Source organism: Dipodomys spectabilis, unplaced genomic scaffold (genome assembly GCF_019054845.1).
Source record: "Dipodomys spectabilis isolate Male_0828 unplaced genomic scaffold, ASM1905484v1 ptg000054l, whole genome shotgun sequence".
NCBI classification, from domain to species: Eukaryota; Metazoa; Chordata; class Mammalia; order Rodentia; family Heteromyidae; genus Dipodomys; species Dipodomys spectabilis.
The window spans coordinates 35,400,591-35,417,684 of record NW_024870731.1 but is presented as its reverse complement, the minus strand read 5'-3'; the positions used below and the strand labels follow the sequence as shown (position 1 = coordinate 35,417,684).

The 17,094-nt window shown below is 35.4% G+C and overlaps 1 protein-coding gene across 1 annotated transcript in view; it reads right to left on the bottom strand.

The window, feature by feature from the left end:
* The window catches only part of LOC122108014 (contactin-6-like), a 253,962-nt gene that overhangs the window by 36,517 nt on the left and 200,351 nt on the right, over positions 1–17,094 (bottom strand). Inside the window, 1 exon segment of the mRNA XM_042679950.1 lies at positions 5,245–5,372. Within this exon segment, the coding sequence (XP_042535884.1) occupies positions 5,245–5,372 (128 nt within the window).

The following is a 17,094-nucleotide window of genomic DNA, read 5'->3' as shown; positions in this document are numbered from 1 at the left end:
CATGAATGGAAAGAGTACATTCTAATTAATTCTAGAATGATGTCATGATCTGCTTCTTGGTATGTTGCGGTTTACAGGCATATTCATTTTCAAACATTCAGCAAACACATGTAAAACTCTGCTTCTTGGTATGTTGCGGTTTACAGGCATATTCATTTTCAAACATTCAGCAAACACATGTAAAACTCTGTATTTTTATGTGTAACATAGACTTCTAATTTTTAAAAATGCAATAAATACTAAATGAAAGCTCACTCTACAAGACAAAGTACCAATTCCTTTTCATTACAATATTATTTCCTCTAACCTTGTCAACACAATATGTGAAATTGTCTTGTGTACATAATAATTCATAAGTTTACAGAAAGACTAAAAGGAAGGGAAAAGGGGGGGGGGAGCCCTCTGGCACTTATTAACTTTTGCTGCAAAGACACAGGAGAGGAACTGCTTAAGTGCTGGTCACAGTGCTGTCAACCAAGTATGTATTGAAGAAAAGTAACTAGTGATGATAGCAAGGAAAACTATTCATGAACAACAAACAAAGCCTTCAGGATCCCTCCTAGTAAACAATGGGGCTATGTGTCTAGCACTACATACATTGGTATTTATCTTTATGTGTCTAAGCTCCTCTACTTAACATCCACCTCTAGACGTACAGCTACTATCTCATCTAAAAACAAGGAAAACCAAAATCTTGTCAATCATAGACTTCATCATATGGAAAAACTGTCTTGAGCAGTAAAAATTAAAATGTGAGCCTAAATTATATCTTTCCTGTTCAATATCTACTATATAATATACATTCAGAAAAACTCACTTGTTTAACATAATTGTATATTTAATCTACATCCTATGTCTTATATTTTTTAAGACTAAATTAATTGAATACCAAAGAGCACTAATATTAGTGAATGCATATACTGATACATTTTCACATGTTTACTTGAAGGAATTTGTTTTCCAAGTATCTAAAATTCACTAATACTGGGTACTGGTGGCTCTCGCCTGTAATCCTAGCTATTAAAGATACTGAGATCTTAGAATCACAGTTCAAAGCCAGCCTGCGTAGGAAAATTCATGAGACTCTTATCTCCAGTGAATCACTAAAGGCTGGAAGTAGAACTATGGCTCAAGTGGTAGAGCATCATCCTTGGACATAAAAGCTCAGAGGCAGAGCACCAATCCTGAGTTCAAGCTCCAGGATCATTGCCAAAAAAAAAGAAAAAAGTAAAAATAAAAATTGCTTCAGCTTTTTTTTTTCCACTACTGAAGGGGAAAAGCAAGTTTCATTCTCATCAAGATAATAAATTTTTATATATCCTTGATCTCAAAAATAATTTTACTATTGATAAACCCCTAAAATAATCATGGGTTAAAGAAAAATAAATAAGTACAAAGGAAGGAGATGTACAAGGAGATGTTTACTTACACAGTGTACTTCTCTGCTTTTGTCAGCCCTATACTATGCAATAGGTATTCCAGGATGTCTTCTTAGTAGTCTGGAATTATACTTTTTGTTTGTTCAATTGAGCTAGGTTTTCCAACAGGGCTGAATGGTATATCTCACAGCCTTTGAATGCCACAGTGTCTCCAATTATCTACCTGTCTCGGGGATTTCTCTTAGTGAGTATTCAGTATTAGGAAACCCACTCATTGAGCTGGAGAAAATGAATAGGCCATTCTGGTTGTTGGTATAATAAAGACTTCTATCACAAAGAATAAACAACTAAATGAGCAGCAATAAACTTAATTTGCACATTAGATATGCTTTTCCAAGTTCCGACATTTCAGTTGAAAATAATGCTGAAGCAATGAGGCCTATAATTGAACATCCAAAACTTCTCCAGTGGGGAAACAAAAACAAATGTTGCCTGCAAACATGATCATTTTTATAGCCTGCTGTTACTTTGCTTTTTAATAATTTTCCAAATGCCAGATCAAGTAATTTTCCTTTTTTTAAGGTGAATTTCATATACCTCTTAGTGTATAGGCACTATGTAATTTTAATCTAAGTCCTCTAAAATAAAATCCCTTAAACTCTCTTTCCTTTGGAGTCCCTGTTGGTGTCTTGGCAACATGTCTTCAAATTACATCCGGCTTCTTGCAAGGATCTAGCAAGGCGGCCGCTAATTGCCCTTGCAGTGTCTGAATGGAAAATTGCCTTATCCTGGAGCATTAGTGAAATAGAAATTTCTGACAAACAGTGCAGATAACTTCAGAATCCTCTTAACACTGATAAGCCATATCAGCTAAAAACTAAGCTGGGAAATATCTTCCTCTTGTAACTATTATCTTTTTATATGTTATCCAACAACAACATTTCTTGCATGACTGAGGATGATAAGTAAATTCAAAGAGAGATGATTGTTTTATCAGCTGTACTGAAATTTCTCATTTGCTCTTCAGCACATTATTACATTTAAGGTCAGCATATACTGAGTTCCAGTTGAGAAGCAAAATTATATTTGACTCTGTTTTAACAATCAGATGAGAATTTATCAGAGAGACACACACACAAATATATATCAAACCATCTCAACAAAGAGTTATATACTCAATAGGCAAGAAAATGGTGGAACCAATTCATATTAATACAAATTTGTCCCAGACTAAGTTTGTGGATTGCTAGACTATGACGTGATCATTCTTTGGCATGGCTATCTTTAACATTTTCCTATAAAAGACAATTAGATACAGTCAAATTCCTAATTAGCATTCTAATTAAAATGATGTGTATGATGGTGACACAATTTAATAAAATCTATACTTCACAGATCAATAATAATAATGATTTCTAAAAAAATTACTCATACGTGTTTCATGTGCTTATGTAGTTACTCTGTTTATACATGCCTTTGTATAATTGAATATATATTAATACTGCATAGGGTAGGTTTTGCTGCTAGAAAGGTAAGATACTTTGTTTCAATAATCCCAGCAAAGAACATGAAAATTACACAAAGACGTAGGCTGGCCTACTGAATTATCTTATTCCACCATTTCTGCCTTGTAAGAAGAGAAGAGTATTTGTGGATTCTGATGTGCTTTATAAATAAAGATCTCAAAGTGCACCTCCACTTCTTTCCATTTCACTTAGGACATTGTCTGGCGGAGTACAGGGCATTGTACCTGCCTTGAACATATAATTGTTATTATCAGAACAATGTGAGCAGCACCTGCTCACAATCTTCTTATTCAACATTCATGTGAGTCTTCTGTCAATTCTTCTCCATCAGCTATTAATGCAAGTGAGTGACATCATGCCAAAGGTTTAAGAATCATTTGAGGGAAAGAGAGTACATTCAGTCATCTCATTCTATCCAATAATTTGGGGTTTTATTTGGCTTTTGGAGTGAAAGGATGCCCATTCTGCACTTAAGCAGGAAAACTACTGGTTCTTCTAAGGTACTGTGGACCACATACCGGTGTAAATCACTAGTTTGCTTTCAGAGCAAACATCTCTCCTACTGATCGCCTCTGTCTTCCCTGCTTCATTTGAATGCCTCTAGATTTGTTCATGTCTGCAGGATTTAACTGCAAAGCTTTTTTTATCCTCTATTATAGCTTAATCAACTACTGCTATAAAATAAAAGCATACTGCATGTGCCTTTTAACCTTACAATGATATTTTTAAAATAATATCTTCCATTTTTCCCCTATACAAACTGTCATTTCCTCAAACACAAAGTAGTGGTACATTTCAGCATATGAGAACTGACAGTGGGTAGTTGCCGAAGTACCCTGTTATTAAATGATATACTCACAGCTTATAGCTTGAAACACTGCGTCCATCCCTGTCTTAAAAACTGATGACAGCACAATTTTAAGGAAGGATTTTTTTCTTTTTCAAAATGTACCACACTGGTGGGATTTTGACACATCAAATTTTATCAATCACATTTCCCTCAGAGTGTTTCAGACAACTGTTGACATAATTTAATATGCCTGAAACAAGTTGGCAAAAATATCTTCCTAGGATAAAGGTGGGTATTTATTTTCCAGAAGCCATTTTAAATGATAGTTGAAGTTAGCAGCTATTTTATCCAATATATTTTTAATAGAAGAAAATAGAGAAAAAGCATCAATTCCTGAATTTAATCATTTGGGCTTAATTAGCTGCTCATATTGCTTTACTAAGACAGTCATTTTTATCATCTGGGAGGTGAGAACTGATAAAAGTGGCATGGTTTCCAGTAAACATACTAGTTTTATGAGCTGAGATTAAAAATAGTAAAGTAGTAAAATGGAAAATAGACACTTCTGATACTAATTATGTCCCTTGCTGATAAATGAAGGTTGGATTGATACTAGTTTAAAAATCTTAAAGAAATTTAATATCAGAAAGACATGAATGACTGGTTATATGACTTTAACCCACTCCTTGATGGCACAATATGGTCAAAACTTTCTCGAAGATGCCCAAGCCAACTGAAATACTAAGCAACTCTACTGAGCGCTCACTCGCCTTCTAGAGATAAAGAAATTGTTACCTCTCAAAAAAAAAAAAAAAAGAAAGAAATGTAATAGCCCATATTTTCCACCCTAAACTGTACCAGTGTATCTGTTTACTGTAAAAGGGATATAATAATGACTCATAAGACCACTGTGATTTAATACTTTCACTTTGGAAAAAAAACCCTTATTATAATAGAGGGTCTATTTTACTGATTATTAGAACTACATTGTTCAAAATGGACTAGGTGTGTATCAGGTAGTAGCCTTATAGCCACGTAAACCATTCCTACATAGAGAACCCCTAAATGACATTTACTGGCTAATACTTTTCATTTACTTTATCCAAAGGTGTGGTTCCACATAGTAACATATTTGTAAAAATTCAAATATTTCAAAGTATAGGTTTTAATATTGCAAAAGTTATATATTGGCGGAGGAGTGTAGTTGTGGAGGTGGGAGGGAAGGGATAGTAGGGGAAAAACAAAGGAGGAGGTAACAATGCTTGATAGGAAATGTACTCATTACCTTGCTCATGTAACTCTAACCCCTCTGTACAGTATTTTTACAATAGGAAACTTATTAAAATATATTGGTAACATTTTTAACTCTCAGTCCTGCATTCCTATTGAAAGGAATGCATCTCACCACCGAGGACAGTGCCAGAACTTTCAATGAAATCCAGGTATATTATACCAACCACAATATATGTGCTTGACACAGTGATACAGGTCAGGAGATGCATAGGCACTTCTAATACGCCTAAAAGAACAAATGAAGATGATAAGATACCTTTCACGACGAGACTGCCCGTGTTCCTTGCAATGCCAAATTGATTGGTAGCTACACAAGTATAAGAGCCAGCATCTGACCTGGTCACGTTACATATCTTGAGGCCACCATTTTCTAAGAGGAGCACTCTAAAAAGGAAACCAGATTAAAGAAAGTGAGGCTACATTGACATGAATAAATCAGAACCACAACTAGTTTCACTCTCAAACGTTACTCACCATGAATGCATATGATTAAATAAACATATTTCCTTTCCTTAGCCCTTTTAATGTCTACACAACATGGTTGGGAGTCTCGACAGTGTTCAGCATTGCTAGAAAATGGAAGGAATTATCTACGCCCTTCCACGGGCACAGGGAAGATGAAGGATTCATGGATCACCTGGGATTCAATGTTCCTAAAGTATATGGGATACAAAGGAGCTATAGCTTAGAAATTCAAGTGTTTTAGAGAATTATCTCTACTAGGGTTTCTTTTTTCTTCTGAAATTCAGAAATCATTCAAATAAATATCACAATGGCACTGCCATCAGGGAAGTCTCCCAAGCTTTTAAAAGAGAAAAAGTATCATCAAAGATTATAATGGAAATGAAAATAGGAAAAAATTTGAACCTTTGCCCAATTTTAGACTTCCCTTATTTACAGCTTATAAATTGAGTTCCAACCTCTTAAAACATGCAGTTGTTGTAGAAACACTGGGATGTTAGGCTTTTTACCAAAGGAAGTGATGACAAATTAATTTCTAAGCACTACAGCTCTAAAAGAAGGAAAGGCAAGACAATTTTCATGCATGTCATATCCATTAACAACAACAAAACAGTATTTGTTGCATCGCAAATATATCATTGTTTCTAATATGGGTGTAACATGAAATGCAGTTAATATAATTAATTATATCCAACTTGAAACACAGAGACATTAGCCAACAGGAGTTTTATAACAACAGCTTCAGATGTTAAGCTTGTTATAAATGAAGGATTCCAAACACTGTCAGTGAGGGGCAAGAGCAGGGAATGTTAAATGACACAGAGTAGATACTTTAGAGGTCATTCTCATAATGTATTGTCCATGACGGACATCTGATAGCATATTTACTATCTGCAATATCTAGCTTAATAGATTACACATTTATATTAAACACTGAATTGTAAGTTGCATGTGTTTGCTCACCTCCATAGTCCTAGCTAGTTATCAGATTGAAATCAGGAGAATAGAATTTGAAGATAGCCCAGGCAAAAGCTCACTAGACTCAATTTCAACAAATAAAAAGCTGGGCAAGGTGGAGCACAGTGGCCATCCCAGCTACCTGGACAGTGCAGCTAGGAGGATCAAGGTCCAGGGTCGCTCAGGCACACATAGGATACCTTATTAGAAAAAAAATCTACATTAGATGTTATAAGAAAAGCATAATGGATTGGAATGTGACTCAAGTGGCAGAGTGTCTGGTTTAACAAGTTCAGGTCTCTGAGGTCCAACAGCAAAACAATAACAGTAACAAAGAGATTTTTAGTGTACATCCAACTTCTAGCCAAATGCATTTCTTTAGAACAAATGAAAAGAAATCAATGAGAGAAGGATTTACAGACATCATCTACCTCTAGCATTTACAAATGACTGAATTTTGTTTCAGTCAGTGGCATAGAAACACTGAATATTGGTAACTAAAACATATTGCTTGATAAAAAATAATTTACTTCTGCTATCTAGCAGCCATCAAACAAGTTTACTTTTCAAAACTGTTTAAAAAGATAATGAAGAGATAAGAAGAAACACCCAATTAAGGTCAAAGTGAACCCAGAGACTGGCAGTTTTAGATAGGATAAAATGCATTGAGCATTTTACAGAACCTTGTAGTTTATGATTTGGGTAACATTTATAGATAAAGATAAAAACTATTTTATCTTCCTATTTTTCCTTTGAGAAAGAGTAGTTGAAAATATAACTTTAACTGGACGATGGTCAGAACATACCAATAAGGGATATTAAATTCTTCTGTGTTCACTCTACTTAGGCTACACTAGTTGCTTTAAGAACACAAGCTCAAGTATAAAGTTGGCTTTCTGGGGTGGGGAGGCGACAGAAACAAATATTCTAAGAAAAGAAATGGATGAACTGATTTAAAAGACTAAGTCAAAGCCCAACAAAATAAGTATATAGAGAGGGAGGGCCAAGAGAAGGGTTAGGAGGATGAAGGAGGAAGGGCAGAGGATGCAGGCAATGGTATATTATACCACAGAATTGAGAGATACAAGGGACAGAGTAGGGCGATGGGAGCTAAAGATTTTGAAGTGATGGCACAGATCAGGATGCATTGTACCCCTAAACTGCTTTTTTAAGAGGCAAAAATTTCAATATGTAACCTAAAATTAAGGTAAGTCAGGGAGGGCGTGGGCTGGGAGGGGTGAGAATATCAAAGAGGTGATGGTGGTCAAGATGCACTGGATTCATAAGCTGCGTCAGTGAATTGCAGCTCCCTTGTACAACTACTTAATCATGACAAAAATATTTTTAAGGGGCTGGGAAGGTGGCTTAGTGGTAGAGTACCTGCCTAGCATGCCTGAGGCCCTGGGTTTGATTCTTCAGTGCTACATAAACAGAAAAAGCCAGAAGTGGTGCTGTGATTTAAGTGGAAGAGCACTAGCCTTCAGCAAAAGGACATGCCCAGGCCCTGAGCTCAAGCCCCAGGACTTGCCAAAAAAAAATTAAAAATGAACACATTCACCAACAATTAGCAAAGAGAACAGGAGGTAATAATGTGATTCCTTGCATACTGTAGTTATATTTTTCATATTGTGATTTAATGTTGAGTTTACCATAGTAATTAGACAACAGCTGATCAAATTATGAAAGAAAATTGGCATGTATCATGGAATTATGGAAAAGGCTTTATATATTCAAGCATGTGTGGTAGAACAATGTTATCCCTATTTTTCTTTTTTAAATTTATTCATCAAATATTTGGTAGATACTGACTATGTAGGAAGCCATATGCTAGTTGTTATAAAAAGGGAAAGGAGAAATAAAGTGTTAAATATCATGAGTCATTATTTTCCATGATAGTAAAAATTCCTTGTTCAAAATATGAGGTGATCAGCTACTTGGAACTGACTTTATACAGCCACGCTACTGAGTGTGTAACAAGTGTTAGATCATTGAATCCTCCAGATAAATTCTGGGTACAATATGGTCATCTCCAACTCACAAGCCATGAACCAGCACACAAAGAAACACACAGGATATCAAAGCAGTATCTATATTAATAACTCTAGGTAGTATATAACCAAGATGTCAACAAAAAGCACTTATTCTTATCAAGCGTTCTTAAAGTTTCTAAAACCTAATTTATCAAACATTTACTAAAACCAGCCCTAACTTCATAAACATAGGTGTGGGTGAGTTTATTTGTCAAGAATGCCCTTTAATACTGGAGGTTCTTAATTACAATGCAGTGAAAGGTGTGTGTGTGTGTGTGTGTGTGTGTGTGTGTGTGTGTGTGTGTGTGTGTGTACATGTACATGCAAATGTGTGCATATCGGTAGTCCTTTTTTAAGTTCTTAGATTTCCTGAGACCTTAAAGGCAGGCATAACACTGTTATACCCTTGTGATTGAAGCATTTTACCCATTGATGTTTCAACCTCAAGGTAATGATAGCAAAGTGACTACTGAGGATTGTTTTTCATCTATTCAACTTTTCAAAGTATTATTAACTACAGTGGGAAAGAGTCCGTGAAGGCTTTGGGGGGTCAAAGTTTATATCTGAATCTGAGCCCCAGCACAGAATGTTTGCATAGTCAGAGCCAAGATCATTAACAGCCCAAGTCTTCAAGGTTCTTATGTGCAGCTCAGGGAGAATAATTCTACCTTGTCATAGTCACAAAGACCAAATGCTGCTAATGGTTTAAAACAAGTGTAATACTGTTCCTGACCCCAAGTTAGAAGTTAGTAGGTAACGTTTTAACAAATTGATTTCTCATCTCCTCTAAGAATATTAGCTACTGCTATACTTCTAGGAGAAACACCAACTCTGGGAAGAGAAGGAAAATTGTTATTGTGGTTTAGTTTGAAGAAATAGATCTAAAAGCTATATACCAGGTTTTAAAATCTATAACTCTATAAACATAATAAACATTTTGATTAATATATAGTTTCTGTACAGATTTAGTACTTTCAGTGATTAGTATGCCCATTACCACCTTGCACCATTTCTATTCAAATTCCCCTCTTCTAATTGTTTTTGAAATTCACTGCTGAATTATATTCACCCTATTATACTTCAGAACACTAGAACTTATTTATATTGTCAAAACGTAATGTGACACCTGTTGACTGACCTTTTCCCATTTCCCTACAAACACCACAATTGTTCAGTCTCTGGAACCATTATTCTGAACTTCTGAGATCAACTTACTTAGGGTTATACATACGAGTGATGCTATCTAGTTTTCATTTTTCTGTACTTGGACTCTTTTACTTAAGGAAATGTGATGTATGCACAATGTAATATTTTTCGCTCATGCAAAGCAAGGAGTCCTGACGTAAGTAATCACATGGATACCTCTGGAGGACAGTATTCAAGGAGCCAGATACAACGCAAAGTATCTTCAATGTTCAATTTCAATTCGTAAAGCTCTCCCTTATTGTGAAACTTCTTATCTTGATCATTTGGTCTTTCTGATCCACAGTGTAGTTAAATTCTAGGTGCCCATCAAATTATTCTTATCTGCTCAAATCACTATTTCCTTTTTGCTCTTCTCTCGATTGAGACTATTATCTCATACTCATGATGGTTTCTGTTGCTACTTACTATTTTCTAATCCTTGCATCTGAGTAGGCCCAGCAAGATGTGTGAGACTTTAAGTAACCTATAGTTATCCTTTTCTAGACTGTTTTTATTTTAAAGTCACCAATTTCTGGCCTTCAATTTGTGATATCCATATGTTCTCTGCTTACCTCTGCCACTACGTTCATTTCTGTAATAATACTTTCCTGCTCTTCTTTATTCTCAAATATCTATTTCATTAGAATATTTCATCTATTTCACACAATCAAATAGAGAAGTCTGCCTTCAATTACAAAGCTTAATAACCTATTTAGATAATCAAATTATAAATTATGACAGTTGCATTTAAAATGATCTGCAATTTAACTGACGGAGATGTTATTTCTCTAATTCTATGATTGCTACAAAAGGCAGGATTTAGAACAAGCTGCGCCCGACGGTAAGTGATAATGGGTAATTCTTATAAAGGTGTGAGAAAATAGAGCATAGAGACCTGAGCTAACACCATATGTAAACATTTCAAGGTTAACTGATGGGTTGAAGGCAGCCTTCCGAGAGTGACTGAACAAGGAATACTTCAATCTTCTGACTGTCAAAGAGGTAGGTAACACAACAAGGTAAATAAAAGTCATAGATGCCTTATACACTTGCCTGATTTTATCCCCTTCATCTACCTGATGAGCTACTGTGAATAAGACACCAGGAAGGCAGTGAATCACATCCTATTAGCTTGTAGGATTCCTTTACTTGGAACATGCACATCAAATTTGTGTCATTATAATAAACTACATAAACTCTACAGTCTAGGCTCTTCCATTGATCCTTAGATTATGTCCACTACCCATTCGTAACAAACTAGATATACATATATAAAATAAAGATTAATATTTCCATCGATTATGTGAGTGAAATTAATCTAGTATGTCACTAATCTTTCATTTTCTTGCATACATAAAACATAGGTACATATATAGATTCCAAGGTATAAAGAGAAAAATGAGAAAAGTCTGATACCTTTGTTTGATACCATTCATAGCTCATCACAAAATTTGAGGACATAGAAGATTTACCTAAATTTTTTTAACTGATAGAAATTAGGACAGTGGGCAATTAAAATTTCTTATAGCTGAAACTAGAGAAATACTGCTATTTTTATCCTATGATTATTAACTGGAGTATTGCTTCCAGTCCTGTCTAAAGATAATACAGTAGACCATGAAATTTTAATTGACTGTTTAATTTTACTGATATCTGGGAAATGTAAAATAGATTGGATTAAAATGAGTTAGTTGAGAAGTAGAAAAGTGTGTATAAATTTTTACTCTTCACACAATTTAATTTCTAAGTATAATGTCCCATTGGATTACATTTTAGATCAAACATTGGTATTTCATCTTAATGATTGTTGCATATGATTATCATAGCTAAGGTATAATATCTGCTTTTCTCAATGTTGGTTAATAAGCTATCTTTAAGAAAATTCATTCTTTTATAAGCTACAAAATAAAATGATACAATGATCTACAAACTAATTAATGCCAAGCTCGCTCATTTAAGTACCAATAAAAAATTTCATTTCCAACTCTTTGTGTCAATAATTTTAAATGGCACTGATGAACACTGAACAGAAAACAGCTAACACACCTGGCCAGGCTAAAGTTAAAGATTTAATCAATAAACAAACAGGAACCTAATCTATAATTCTATATATGACATCATCTCTTATAAAATAAGAAAAAAAAATAAGAAAAAGAAAAAGAAGAGGGAACCATAAATTGCTAGTACAGAAAAATCCAGGTTTGATCAGGATTCAGATTTTCTAAGGTATCTATGAAAGACACATTTCTGGGTATCTTTAAATTACTTTTTAAAAGCCATTCTGAACAGACAAGAGAAATGTTCATGTTAAACCAATTAAACAGCTGAGACTATAATTCCCATGTACTCATTACAAAGATGATTCCAGGTCTTTATGTACCTAACTGAAAGGATTTAATCAGCAAAGGGTTGTTTAGAAGTTTTACCTAGGGATTAGAAATTGACTCTGACTTGTTTTGATAAGATGAAAACATTATTGCTACCAGTCTCATTTCAATTTTTCTTTCTATATTTTCCAGTTTCTGCTATTGTATTTTATGTCTAATGTGTAATTATGGGTATGAATAGTCAAGTGATTCAATGTAAAGACTTTGGTTCAATTCCCCTAACTGCAAAGCAGAAACAAAGAAGCAAATATTCAGGCTTCAGGATCTACAGATATAATTTAAGTGTCAGCTTTGTAGTTGCTGGCACAGAGCACAAACACAAACTCAGGGTGACTGAATCATGACACGAATTAGGAGATGGTAGATAACAGCAGTTCCTAAATAACATAATTATTTCCTGTCATGATGAGTCTTTACACCGACGGCATGCCAAAGTTTGCAGCTAGGCTGACTCTCAGAAAATGTTAGGAAATGTGATTTAAGGATGGAAAGCTTAGCTAAATTAATTCAGTGGAAATTTAGCTCTTTGCTAGAAGTAGTAAAAGATACAAAGAAGTATCTCTACTTGCTGAATTCTTTTGAGATGGCTGAGACTACACAAAAATAAATTAATATAGAACTCATACATTAACATGCTCTACAGCTCAAGCAAATTAAAAAAAAATAAGATAGGAAATCATAAAGTTGGCTGAGAATGACAACAACAACAACAAAAAGTTGAGGAACATGAGACTTTAGAAATTTTAAAAAGAGGTAGGCCCATTGCAACAATGAGATGTACAAGTCCTTATGTTGAAAAAGGAACTTAATAATTTTGATTGGTGGGGGGAGGTTTGAGTAGGGAGGGGCAGGGAGGAGGATGGGAAGGGATGGAAAGGGGAAACAAAGGAGGAGGCTACAATGCTTGATAAGAAATGTACTCATTATCTTGCCCATGTCATTGTAACCCCTCTGTATAGTATTTTCTCAATAAAAAAAATTTAAAAAGAAAAATAGTCTCTCCCAAAATAGCTAGAGAGGAACTACATGAATATCCAACTGATGGGAGAGAGTTGCTCAGGCAGATTGGAGAAGTGTGAACAAGAAAGGATACTTTTGTTATTGAGTTTGTGTTTTGCCTTTGTATTTACATTTATTATGATGGCCTATTTTATTTCCTTTTCAAAGTTTTGAAATTTTACAAACATAAAAGTTGTATCTGTCTTAACCTTTGAGATAGACAGGCTTGAGATAGAGCCATCTTACCTTACATTGTAACTTCATTTCCAAGGTCCTTGGTTGTCATGAGGTATGAAAAGTGATGAATCTGAGCTAGGAGATTAGTGCTTACTTAGCCCGTTTCTCTCTGCCTTTCTGTAAACACAGTGATCTCAGAACATCAATCTGGGAATTGATCCCCTTCTCTGTTTTAAGCATGGTTTTCAAACTGCTGTGTGTGGGTGGAATTTTCAATTCTGGGTCCCCTTGGGCTACTGAATTATTATATTCCTTAGAGACTGTAACACTAGATTTACAAGAGGAGTTGTGAAAAGGAATCTGTTGGAATGTGACTTCTTGCTATTAACCCTTGCTTCTTACAAATTCATACCCAAATCCATTCCTTGTTGAGGCAGAAGTAGTTTATTGGTGTTGGCTGAATTTTCAAAACTCTGCCTACATGTCATAAAAATCATATTGTATGTTTCACCAAAAATCTAATCCATGATTTGATCAGTACGGATGCAGGATGTAAATCACTAGAAGGACTTAATTACTTATTCACTGATATGAATCATCACGAGTTCATCCACTGGACCACACAGATTTATCTTATACCTATAACTGATAAAAATAGGTTGATGATATATATCACTCTTTAGAGAAGAACTTTTAACCCAACTCTGAATTACAGAGAAAAATAATGTGTATAATAATAATAATACTCTTTTCCATTTCTCAAATGAACAGAATTAATTAGAAATCTAATTAAAACTTATGGTTTGACAATTTATAGTTATAGATGATTTTTGGAGCCCAAGCCTTTTAGAATTGAATTATTTTCCATAACTTATTGGTTATATGACTCAAAGTGTGAAATTAAGCAAGTTTTACTAGCCTGTTTTTACTAATCTATAAAACACAATTACTGTTCATAGGTATACTACAAAAAATTACATTAAATGTTATATCTAACATCTTGATACAGTCTCTGCCAATGAGAGGTGTTGTATAAAGAAATACAGTCATCAGTATCATCATTTTTCTATGATTAAACTCAGGGCCAAATGTAGAGATGAGAGATTTCTGACTGTATTAGTTAATATAATCTGAGGTAGAAATAAAAATGTATATTATTAAGTCTAACCAAACTTATCTTAAGTAGATAGTCAATTATTAGATGACTCAGAATAATATGAGTCTCTTTCATTTCTATGCAGAGGAATCTTGAAGGAAATGTCTCTTCTTTGATTGGGCTGGGAAGGTGGCTCAGTGGTAGAGCATTTGCCTTGCATGCTTGAGGCCCTGGGTTCGATTCCTCAGTACCACAAAAGCAGAAAAAAAAAAGGTGGAAGTGGTGCTGTGGCTCAAGTGTTAGAGTGCTAACCTTGAGCTGAAGAGCTGAGGGACAGTGCCCAGGTCCAGAGTTCAGGCCCCACGACCAGACCCCCCCCCCAAAAAAATCTCTTCCTTGAATATGTATATTGAAGGAAAGTCACTATCTCAGTGGAGAAGTGCAATATGTTGCCTCCAAGTTTTGAGCTTGGTTTAAAGATATGCATGTAAGATCTTCTCCCTTTTTCTGTGCTGAGAAAGCTTTCTGCTCATATTCAAGGGTCAACCTTGTTACTGTCAATGTGATAAGATCTTTCTAACTCTTCCAAGTCAAATTAGTGAATGGTACTCTCTGTCATCACCTACTAGTGATGTACATGGCCCACTTCATCAGAGCCACGGACCCATCTATTTTCCCTTGAGACTGTGAGCTCATTGGAAAGCCTGCATAGAGAATTTCAAACTCTGTAATGCAAAAAATAAAATAAAATATAGTAACCCAGAATAGTTCACAAACTCATAAAGTTGATTTGCCTCTGTATTTATAAATGAGTGAATAGATTAACAGGTCACACCTAGGAAGCTGACTTCTCATTACAATATAGTAGTCATTAAACTACCATCTCGGGAAACCTCAGATCACCTTAAGGGTGAAAAATGGAGAAGGCACTGAGTAAGACTCTGGTTTTCCCTCCAGGACATGAGGCAGAATGGTTTGATTTTATTTGTTTCAGAAGATTAGTTCTTACACAAATTCCATTGCAAACGGAAAAAATAAAAAGAAGAAATAAATAGGAAAATAACAGCAAGAGACTGGAACAATGCTCTAGTAATACCATGTCATTTCCAAGATTAACAGTATTGGTCCAGCTTATATTTCTTCAACTATGTTATATAGGCATCATTTCTCTCTCTGCTTATTTAACTTCTTTATTTCTATAGGCTCACGATCATCAATAGAAATGTACTGGGTAACATATGAACAACCATTTTGCTTTTAAGTAAGGGACATTATTGTACTTTAAGTATGTAAGTAATCAGTCTTTTTTTTCTAAAGCATCACACCAAGAACAAAAGGTCATTTGTATAAATTACATGGAAAATTGACCTTTTCTGTCTATAAAATTATGCTCTTGAATATTTATGTGAATTTTGAAAGATAGAAATGTCACTGAGAAATTAGAAGTGAACACCAACAGTAGGCGAATACTATTCACATGTTCAAAGTATAATAGAACAGATGACTTAACATCTTTTCCATGGTGAAGTAAGATGAAGAGGTAAAAGTTTGGCATAGAAAGCAAACTTCTGGTCAGGGTCGGGGGGAGGAGTAGGGGAAGGAGAAGAATAAATGAAGGAAGCTTGTGTTTTGTCTGAGGATGTGTGTGCATCAAACTAGTGTTTCTCCAGTGTTATTCAAAGCCTCAGCTTTACTTGAGGTCTGAAGGGGTAAACTTGTAAAGTACGTATTGTTCTGCACTGTTCCTCAGCCACAGAATCAAAATCCTGGGCACAATATGGCATCTACCTTTGTTATCAAGGTCTCCTGATACACAATCAAATTGGAAACTGACTGACAAAGCCAATGAATTTACAGCAACTCTACAATGAAGTCAATCCACTTCGCTTCGCCAGATGTAGTATAAGAATTTATGAGATGGTACTTATTTTTGGTGAATCTTCTTTCTTTGATGTATTTCCCTTGGTCGAAGACCACAGGAAAACATTTTAAATAAGGACTTCCGGGCAATCATAGTCCAACACAAGACAACTCACCAGACTTATGGGCTTACAGGCAGACTTTACATCTTTAATGAAGCAGACCCAGGCAGGCAGGTGGTTCTGTGTGCACTGTGTAAATGGGTGAGAGACTGGGGAAGGCCAGGGGGAATAAAAGAAAGAGGATTAGCTGGCAAGAGGGAAAACGAGAGTAAGGCAGGCCAGGACACACACAGGATTTCAGCTTGTTACATCTCCCTGTGACACAGGCAGGAGTATCAGATGGCTCCTGACATCTTCAACATGTATTCCCTTGGAAAGGCTCACCTTAACAAGGCTCTCAGGAGTTGAGGACGAACAATTTAAAATTTTATTACACAGAGGCAGCACAGAAGGGAGGTCTTAATAAGTCTGGCATTATGCAGACTGTCATTCTTCCTTAAACATGGGAACATATGGTTCATTTGCCTACTTGATAGCCATGCTACCTGATGTACGAAGCACTATTAAATTAAGGAGTGGGTGATACAAAATAAAATTAGGTGTATTTGCTTGTTTATTAGGAAGCTCTACAAGGAGGAAGAGGCCTGGGGAAGGCTGTGTGGATGCATCCTGCCAAATCCTGCCTTGAAAAGATGTGTGGAGAGGCTACTGTATTATTAATAGTGAATGTTTAGGAGAAAAGTAAAGGGGGGGGAGCAGCGATGACTTAGAAGGTGTACATTGTAAACTACTGAAGGAGAGAGACCCATAGAAGGGTTTCTCTTCCATTCCTGCAACCAGATCCCCACAGGCTGGTGGTCCAGGAGGGAAAGTGAGCACAAAGAATCTTCC